The sequence below is a fragment of the Pogoniulus pusillus genome, chromosome 4 (genome assembly GCF_015220805.1).
Source record: "Pogoniulus pusillus isolate bPogPus1 chromosome 4, bPogPus1.pri, whole genome shotgun sequence".
NCBI classification, from domain to species: domain Eukaryota; kingdom Metazoa; phylum Chordata; class Aves; order Piciformes; family Lybiidae; genus Pogoniulus; species Pogoniulus pusillus.
This window is the reverse complement of record NC_087267.1, coordinates 7,259,652-7,270,121: the sequence shown is the minus strand read 5'-3', so window position 1 is coordinate 7,270,121 and position 10,470 is coordinate 7,259,652. Positions and strand designations below refer to the sequence as shown.

The window sequence follows — 10,470 nt, the reverse complement described above, 5'->3', positions numbered from 1 at the left end:
TGAAATATTGTCAAGAAGCACACTGGCATGTCTCTGAATTCTGATCTCTTTCTCACAAAAAAGGACTCTGAATATTCTTTGAGTAAAACAGTTGACACAGCGTTGTTACCAGTAGCGCTTATTTTAAATTGTGCTAATTGCTGAGTCTTGTACATCCATGCAAACCTTCTGCTGAACTGTCATATCTTCTTCTGTCTGCCTTTGAGTCTGTCATTATGTTAGTTTCCATTTTTCTTCTGCCTCATTAAAGTATATATTAAAAATCTGTTCTCATTTCTACAAATGATTTTTTTTTAACTGCAATTCCATGAAAAGCTTAATGGATTTTTTTTCTCCTTTTAAATAGAAGCCTACACGGTTAAATTTCATGCTCACTTCACCTGTGTGAAAGTATTACCCTCTGTTTTTTTTCAGATATTAAAACTTGGAATGTCTCTACAGTTCCCAGCTTAAACAGTTTTCTATTGCTTCACGTTCTGTAGAATTTTTAGTTATATTAGGGGGAAGGGGAAAAAAAATTAACAAATGACTGGAACTCACATTTATAGGAAAGAAAAGTGAACACAGATTGAAGTGAGTTTGCATACACTTTTGTAACACGGGTATTCCTTTCATGATAACCATTTTCATAGTGCTGTAAGAAATCATGAAATGATAGTAAAAATGTTCCCGGTAAGGAAAGATTTGTGCAAGTGTCAGCTGTGAACAGATGGTGTGAATTTGGGGCAAAGTGGTATGAGTTCGTGTCCGTCTCATTTTCCTGTGAAGTAAGGGCTGATTTAAACCCTTGTCGTGTAGTAACTTCTCTTCGCAGTGGCTCTCCTTATTCGTATTTCAAATAAGCACAAACACCACACTTTTGTTCAACGCAGTCATTTAGCAAGTGTTTTAGAGAGTATAAAGCCCATTCTGCTTTTATAACTCATCTCCATCATCTGTGCTAAAGCTGCTTCTCCTGCTGCTCTCTTTTGATGCGCCTGGGGATGTGGAGGACAAGAGTGGGTCTGTCCCAAACGGTGACACTGTGTCATCTAGTAAAATCTCTTCTAGTCGTTGCTCTTCTTTTAAAGCTGCACTGAAGGACAAATCCGTAAAGTGTGAAAGCGGATCAGAAAAGGCTGTAGATCCATCACAAACATCAGAATTTAGTCCATGTGCCAGAGGCATTTGTTGAGAGTAGTCTACAGAGTTCTCCTCTGAGTAAGATTGTTGCTTGATGACCTGTGCAGCTAAATCGACTGCACTGAGTGAAGACATGACTGGGAGGCCATGTGCACGTGCCTGGATCTCTAGTTCCTAACATTTAAAACAAAAACAATGAGATAATGACTTCAAGAGATGAAAGTGTCTTCGGAACTATTGCAATAAGTATATGGATTGAACATGCGGATTAATTATACCTTTGGCCTAGTTGTGAAACTACATTTTAAAATATGAAATGGTTCATTTCATGACGTTTGATATGAGAAAGGTTTTCCCTTTTATTTACCCCTCTGCTGTTAAAAAACTGTCCTCAGGACAGGCCTTCCAAAGCCATTACTTACTGCACCCACTAAAGGTGACAGAAACAGAAGATACTTTACTTGATGCTGCTGCTGATATACAGATATATGTGTAAATCACCATGTATGATGATTGATTTTATGTACACCTGTCTATCTATCTACCTATCTATCCATTTACCTCTCTACTTGTCTGCCTCATCTTCATATGTGTCTGTATTCAACTCTCACGTTTCAAGGAGTGCAAGGCTTCATGTCACAAGCAGTTACAACACTGAAAACTGTACCTAAACAGTTCTAATGTGTGAAGTAGTTACAAAGGGAAAACAAATATCCTGAATGGAATTTTACATCCAGTATTGATTTTTGGCTGCAGGGATATATTTTTGATTCCTTTTTTTGCCTCCCTCTGGCTCTAAGAAACACAAAAGGAGACTGCTTGTACAAATACTTTATTAATTTTCCATGTATTCCCTTATGTAACATCTAATTATCAGGAGAATTTCCTAGTAATCTAAAAAAAACCAAACCCCACCTCCTTCCCAGTATACACAGCAATAAATAGAGAAATTCAATTCACCTCTAATAAATGCCATTTAGGGGAAAAAAAATATATATATATATATATATATAAATAAAATTTGATGAGGGATATGTACTGAGAAAGCTTTGTAGTTCATGGCAATGCTCTGATACAAACCTGAATTCGGAGTAGAAGCCTTCTGTTAGCATGCTCTAATTTCTTCTGCCTGTGTTCTAATTCTCTGGCTCTCTGTTGTTCTTTTTGTAGCCACTTGATGTACTCCACTGATGCTTTTAAAATAGTTCCTTTGTTCCAGCGCATATCACTGCAGAATGTAGAGATAACCTTTTCACAATTGTGCATGTCAGCAGAATTCATAAGAACTTACAAAATCTTTTACATTAATATGAAATAATGATTTACATGACTATTATTCACTCTTAGATATTATTGCTTCTGAATGGAAATTTTAATAGAATAGTTAAGAAGCCCTTATATAGTAAAATTAATCCCAGAATGAAAATAAGTGTCAAAAGAAAGTAATAAAGTGACTTTTTGTGGGAGAGCTAAATGCAATATCATGATTCTACCATTACAGTTTTTATATTTTTAGTGAAAATTGCTTTTATTATTAACTCTAAGATTAAAATCTATGTGCAATATTTCTGCATTAATGAACTAGGAAATATACATTACTGAGGACTTAAGCCTAAATTTTTAAAGATCATTTTGAATATACTACTCCTTATACCTGACTTACTAATGAGGTTGCTTTTATGCTTGTTGAGAAAAATATGATCTATGTTGAATGCCATTGCTCACTGACAATAGACCAGACAAATCAGACTTTTGTAACCACAGCAGCTATGGAATGACAAAAATCGCATTTTAAAGTCTTGAAACAATATAAATCAAGTTAAAATTCACATTTACATGTATACTCCAACTCAAAATAAAAGCCTTGCAAAACACTAGGATTAAACTTATCCATCATTCAGGAAAACATAATTTTAAGTTCCAGCTTACAGGTGGTTTTACTAACAAATAAACCCTTGTTAAAGTGCATCTGTTCAAGGATGTAAATGCATGCATTTTTGATCTTTCTGTGTATTCCTTTATGTAAGGTCTTGGAGGCCTTGAAACACAAATAAAATTCGTTGGAAATGCTTTATTTCTAATAAAATTAAGTATTTTATGATACAGGATGGGCAAGCTGGATCTTTACAGTGAGGATGATGGAGCACTGGAACAGACTGCCCAGGGAGGTTGTGAAGTCTCCTTCTATGGAGACTTTCAAAACCAGCCTGGATGCATTCCTGTGCAGACTACCCTAGGTGATCCTCCTTTGACAGGGGCATTGGGCTTGATGATCTCTGGAGGTCATTTCCAACCTCTAATGGTCTGTGATTCTGTAACATACAGACAAAAGGGTTTATCCAAACTACCCATTTCACTGAAAGGAGGCTTAGACTGATCAGAAGGCTGGTAGAGATTCTGGCTCTCTAAAATAACCCTGAGAGGCAAAAAGCTATAAAGCCCAGTAAGGATTTGAGGCTGGGAGTGACAACTTGACATCTTAGTGCATTTATTTGTACTACCTATCCCAAATACAAATATATTGGCATTTATAGAGTCAAAAAGAAATATAAATTATACTCCAGTCAGTCATTGCTTTCCATTATTCATTGGTTACTTTATTTAAAGAGACTTGCTGCTACTCACATGCACATCTATGGTGAGTAAAACAGTGATCTTGGATGGATTTACTGTGTACTTTACATTCAGCATCTCAGAGTAAGTGCCTTAGTAACCTTGCATTTTTACCCCAAGGCTAAGCACCCTTAAAGACTTCTTGCAAGGCAGTTATATCATAGATATATCATAGAATCAACCAGGTTGGAAGAGACCTCCAAGATCATCCAGTCCAACCTAGCACCCAGCCCTAGCCAGTCAACTAGACCATGGCACTAAGTGCCTCATCCAGGCTTTTCTTGAACACCTCCAGGGACGGTGCCTCCACCACCTCCCTGGGCAGCCCATTCCAATGGCAAATCACTCTCTCTGTGAAGAACTTCTTCCTAATATCCAGCCTATACCTACCCTGGCACAACTTGAGACTGTGTCCCCTTGTTCTATTGCTGGTTACCTGGGAGAAGAGGCCACCCCACACACAGTTGCCTTTGTTGAATATATAGAGGAAATGCCAGGCAGGTACAGGACTAAGGGACCTACACTAGGGACAAAACCATATGGAGCTGACAGCTTTAAAAATTCTCAAAAGAATATACAAAATTATTTGTGATAGAGCATCGTGGTGTTCAACCATATCCTAGCATTTATGTCAGTTGAGAGATCCAGCTTTTTGATCAGGCAACCTGAATTCACATCCCCATCCTTTCTAGGCAACACGCAAGCCATGGGGTTCCAGCACACTGGGATCTCCCACTGTCTCAGTGAGGTGGGCCAGGAATGCACAGCTTTGGGGATTAGAAGGTGGAGAGGTCAGAGAGAAAATAATGTGTCTCAGACATAACATCAGAGGCTGCTTGCTGCAGTGAGCATGTATTCTCATTTAGATATTCCTGAGTCAAAAAAAATAAAGCATAGATGGAACTAGGAGCCAAGAGCAGAACTTGTCTCCCTCACGGCAGCTGAATCATCTCATGGCAGTCCTTCTGCTTCCTTCTTCCTCTGCCTCCTGTACTTCCTGTCCAGGTGGAAGGACAGAACGTTTTCCTGTCAGCATCCCATAGACTCCCTTTAGGAGAAGACTTTCTCCTTGCATCTAGGACAAACTGTAAAGGTTAGCTAAGCTTTTTTAGTACATGCAGTGCTTATTTTCTGGACAACTCTTTGATTGCCTTCACTATATTAGAATCTTATTTTCTTTGGTCCTCTTTGGAAAGTTAGGTAAAATACTGAGGGGTCCCAATTTTCACCTGAATTGCAGAGGAGTTTGAAAGACAGTCAGGTGCCTGTTTGTCTGCACCCAACTGCTTCTGAATAAATAGGAGCAGCTAAAATTAGGAGGACAACATTTCAAACTGGGAACCTCCACTGCCATCTCAGATATGACCTATTTATGCTACATATAGGAGCAGCTAAAATTAGGAGGACAACATTTCAAACTGGGAACCTCCACTGCCATCTCAGATATGACCTGTTTATGCTACATATAGCTCAAAATTGCAGTAGACATTTGTTTAGTTTCAAGTGAAAATGACTGATTTAGGACATTTTCATGACAACTTTGAAAGCACTACAGTAATAAGTATATCTACAGCATAAACTTTGCAAAAACACAATTTGCCTAATTAAAAGAGGGTCAGATTATCCTAGCAAGTAATTATAGAATCATAGAATCAACCAGGTTGGAAGATATCTCCAAGATCATCCAGTCCAACCTATCCCCCAGCCCTATCAAGTCAACTAGACCATGGCACCGAGTTATGCCAAAACTAAGCCAGTTTTGGTCTGATGGTCTGAACATAAAAATGTAGCACTAAGAAATTAGAAGCTGGCAAATTGGAAATAATTAAGGTGCAACAGAAGGATTAAAAATAACCATATATCACCCATCTGGCAAATATTTCATAGTGATTTCATGAACAATTTCATGTTGTCAGTTATAAAATGTTGTGAATCGAAGGAAGACAAAAATACTTTTTTTTTTCCCCCCTGATTTACATATGAACAAGCCATGCATTCATTGTTCTTTGGTATCTTGTGATTAAATTCATTCATGTTACACATAATTGACAACCTTTGTGGTTTGGTTTAATTTTAATTCTTGTTGCCATGATAGTTTGATTTTTTACATATAGGATAGTGATATATATTTATTCTCATAGATAGCATTGTGCCCAGGTGGCCAAGAGAGCCAGTGGCATCCTGGCCTGCATCAGGAATGGTGTGGTCAGCAGGAGCAGGGAGGTCACTCTGCCCCTGTACTCTGCACTGGTTAGACCACAGCTTGAGTGCTGTGTTCAGTTCTGGGCCCCCCAGTTTAGGAGGGACATCGAAATGCTTGAGCGTGTCCAGAGAAGGGCAACAAGGCTGGTGAGAGGCCTTGAGCACAGCCCTATGAGGAGAGGCTGAGGGAGCTGGGATTGGTTAGCCTGGAGAAGAGGAGGCTCAGGGGTGACCTTATTGCTGTCTACAACTACCTGAGGGGTGGCTGTGGCCAGGAGGAGGTTGCTCTCTTCTCTCAGGTGGCCAGCACCAGAACAAGAGGACACAGCCTCAGGCTGCACCAGGGGAAATTTAGGCTGGAGGTGAGGAGAAAGTTCTTCACTGAGAGAGTCATTGGACACTGGAATGGGCTGCCCGGGGAGATGGTGGAGTCGCAGTCCCTGGAGCTGTCCAAGGCAGGATTGGACGTGGCACTTGGTGCCATGGTCTGGCCTTGAGCTCTGTGGTAAAGGGTTGGACTTGATGATCTGTGAGGTCTCTTCCAACCCTGATGATACTGTGATACTGTGAAATCTTCACTGAAGGGCAAGTTCCTGGATTCAAACTGCCAGAGAGGGGATCTGGCCAGTTTCTGCAAGAAATACATGTGGATAGATATCTCTTACAGTAGTAGTTACAGATTTGAGAGGCAAAACCATCATAGAGCTCTAGGATGAAAATGCTATGTTTACTACCATGTAAGAGACTTATTCCTTGTATGTCATGTGGGTGTGCCTATGCACAAAATCTTCTCTATCTCTACTCATATGTACATATACTGGACTTATTAAATGAGGAATATTGAAGTTGAATCTTCCTATATCTGAAGATAACACAGCAAAGGATCAGATGATGAGCTTAGAAGTCAACATGTCTTTCAGTCCATGTCTCTATTTATAGCAGGATCAAAAGAAAACACTGAAGATATCTGTGCTGGTTCTGCATTGCAGACACTCTCCATCCACTCTACCTCAAAGCACCATACAGCAGCCACAGGACAGTGCTATAGCAGCACAAGTAGTGAGTATGGAGGTAAATGGAGGCAATGGCAAGGGGAGGTGCCAGCACAGCAAAAGTGCACTGCATCTAATTCTGCTTAGCAGGCAGGCAAGCCTGCTAAGATGAATCTCTGGTGGGAAATAAAAGAACACCTAAGCATTTAAAGATGGATAGATGGATTAAATCCAGGTACAGCAAGTACACATGAACAGTTCAAAAATTCTCTCTCTGAAAATGCTGATTTCTAAATAGGTGCAAATAAGCATCAGAAAAAGTATAAAAGTAGCACTAGGAAATTGTGTGGTTTGATTTTTAGGCATTTATATATTGTGCTTGCTCAGTAAATAATCCAGATAAAATCTGAAAGGGTAAAGTCTACAGACTCAATTTGAGAACCTTTAAAAACTAGAGCAGTTTATAAAACCAGACCAAACAGTTGCACTCATAACTCTGCTCCTATTCTGTAGAATCATAGAATCAACCAGGTTGGAAGAGACCTCCAAGATCATCCAGTCCAACCTAGCACCCAGCCCTATCCAATCAACTAGACCATGGCACTAAGTGCCTCATCCAGGCTTTTCTTGAAGACCCCCAGGGACGGTGCCTCCACCACCTCCCTGGGCAGCCCATTCCAATGCCAATCACTCTCTCTGTGAAGAACTTCTTCCTAATATCCAGCCTATACCTACCCTGGCACAACTTGAGACTGTGTCCTCTTGTTCTATTGCTGGTTGCCTGGGAGAAGAGGCTGGACCTCCAAAATGAGCTATAATAGAGATTAGACAGTCTTTGGATATGGCAGATTTTTTTATTTTAATCTTTTACTGCCTTTTTTTTTTTCTTCATGTATGCATGGTCCCATCCTGTAAACACTGAAATACATGGAAAACTACATCTGAAGCAAGGCAGTTGAGAGCAGCAAGAAGTTTTCTTTTCCATTCTGATCAATAACAATGACTGTGCAAAGGGGTGCTGTGTCTTTGTCTCTGTGTAGGCATGTGGTACCATATTTTGAATTGTTTTATATGCTACACATTCTGATTAACAGAGTTCTACCATGCTTAACATGACTTGCATGGCAAAGTAGCAAGTGAAAAAACACATTGTGGTTTGTTAGTCTCTGAACCCTAGATCCTCTTCACTTTGCCAAGTGAATCTCTGCGAATCCCAAGGGTCCAGCTCAAAACATGACTCGTGGGTAGGAGAGTATCTCATTTAGGGGAAAAGGAACGGCCATCAGACTGGTACTTGGCTCAGTTTTGTTAAGGTAACTTTTGTGCTAAAGGAGCTTCACTAGTTTACACAAGTCCTGTTCAATATCTTTTTTGATGATCTGGATGAGATTGAGTCCAGCAACAGTAAATTTGCAGATGACACCAAGTTAGGAGCAGGTGTTGATCTGTTGGAAGGTCGGAGAGCCCTGCAGAGGGACCTGGACAGGCTGGATGGGTGGGCAGAGGCCAAGAGGATGAGATTTAACAAGGCCAAGTACAGGGTTCTGCACTTTGGCCACAACAACCCCAAGCAGCACTACAGGCTGGGGGCAGAGTGGCTGAGAGCAGCCAGGAAGAAAGGGACTTGGGGGTACGGATAGATAGTAGCTGAAGATGAGCCAGCAGTGTGCCCAGGTGGCCAAGAGAGCCAATGGCATCCTGGCCTGCATCAGGAACAGTGTGGCCAGTAGGACAAGGGAGGTTTTTCTTCCCCTGTACTCAGCACTGCTCAGGCCACACCTTGAATACTGTGTCCAGTTTTGGGGCCCTCAGTTCAAGAGAGATGTTGAGGTCTGGAACATGTCCAGAGAAGGGCAACAAAGCTGGTGAGGGGCCTGGAACACAAACCCTATGAGGAGAGGCTGAGGGAGCTGGGGTTGTTTAGCCTAGAGAAAAGGAGGCTCAGGGCTGACCTCATTGCTGTCAACAACTACCTGAAGGGAGGTTGTAGCCAGGTGGGGGGTGGTCTCTTCTCCCAGGCAACCAGCAATAGAACAAGGGGACACAGTCTCAAATTGTGCAGGGGAAATACAGGCTGGATGTTAGGAGGAGGTTCGTCCCAGAGGGAGTGATTGGCATTGGAATGGGCTGCCCAGGGAGGTGGTGGAGTCACCATCCCTGGAGGTGTTCAAGAAAAGCCTGGATGAGACACTTAGTGCCATGGTCTGGTTGACTGGCTAGGGCTGGGTGCTAGGTTGGCCTGGATGATGTTGGAGGTCTCTTCCAACCTGGTTTATTCTATGATTCTATGATGAGAGCACCTGATCATCTAAGATTAAACTAATTTATGAAAACAGAATTTGGGAGAGGGTAATAGTCACAGAGTTTGCCAGATAGAACATTTATTAGTCAGAAATAGATTTGTGAAGTTGGATCTATGTTTGCAGACCATTTCTTTCCTTATTTCTGAGAAATAAGCTGTAAACTATGCTTGCTCAAAGAAATACTTTGAAGGACTTTGTACGTGTTTTGGTGACCTGTGCAATTACAAAGTGTATTCTCCTGAAAGAGGTAGCAAGTTTCCACTTTATAATAGCACGAGTGAACACAAGCCTTTCCTTTATAAGAAACCTGTCCGTGCTGGCAGGTCTGTCTACAGACAACAGAAAGAAGGTCAGGCACCGGCAAATGCAGAGAGCAGAGAGGAGAGAGTGAGAGCAACCCACGACTTCTGCCCAAATTCTCATCGGTTCTCAACACAGCAGTTCTGTAAGGTGACCAGAATTCTTAAAGGGAAGACTTTTTCTTCTTACTGTTTCTGACAATTCTAGCTCAACTACCATAAAATGGTTCTTGTGTAAGCATTTCAAGACTCCATTACAACCTGAAGGCTTGTTAACGATCTAAAAGGTGGATTCTGAAGTGCTGAACACAAAGGACCCATGAGTGGAAAGGTAGGCATATTTAAGGGGGCAGGTTATGAGCTTCTCAGCAAAACATGCCTGAGTATTTTTAGCCTTTCTGTAATTCTATTTTTGAATTATTCTATGTAACTGTTTTGCATTTCTGCACTTGGATAACTAAGCATTGAAAATTAAACAAAAGAGTCAAAGTTCTTTGCAACTTATCTCCATTTCTAATGCTGATGAAGTGAATTTAAAACACCCATTCATTTAAGCAATGTAATCCACACTTTTCATCATTAAATTAAAAAATAAAGGAGTGAAAAGAATAGAGGTTTAAGCCAGTCAAAAGAAAGTCCCTGTGGAAGCTCTGCAGGAGCCAAACAAGTTCATTATATAACTAACAAAACAAAAGTGAAATAAAGCCCCCACACAACACTTCTAAGAAATATAAATCATAAAAGGTTTCCAAATAGCATCAGAAATGTCCTTTTTTGTTCCTGAGTCTGAATGTAATCTTCTTGAAGCAAGCCATCTGGGACAGGCATGCTAACCACAATGGCTTAGTTGTAGTATTTGCTCTTCAATGCGAAGGCTGATTTGCTTCACTGTCATTAGTCCAGCCATCAGTAACATTTCTCCTTTTACAGCTAAGTTCC

The 10,470-nt window shown here is 40.7% G+C and overlaps 1 protein-coding gene across 1 annotated transcript in view; it reads right to left on the bottom strand.

Moving 5' to 3' along the window:
- Positions 1 to 526: 526 nt before the first annotated feature.
- TFEC (transcription factor EC) overlaps positions 527 to 10,470 on the bottom strand; it is a 41,430-nt gene continuing 31,486 nt past the window's right edge. Inside the window, exons 6-7 of the mRNA XM_064142085.1 lie at positions 2,203 to 2,350; positions 527 to 1,296 (exon numbers count right to left, since the gene is read on the bottom strand). Of these exons, the coding sequence (XP_063998155.1) occupies positions 916 to 1,296; positions 2,203 to 2,350 (529 nt within the window). The 3' untranslated portion in view covers positions 527 to 915. The remainder of the gene's footprint in view (positions 1,297 to 2,202; positions 2,351 to 10,470) is intronic.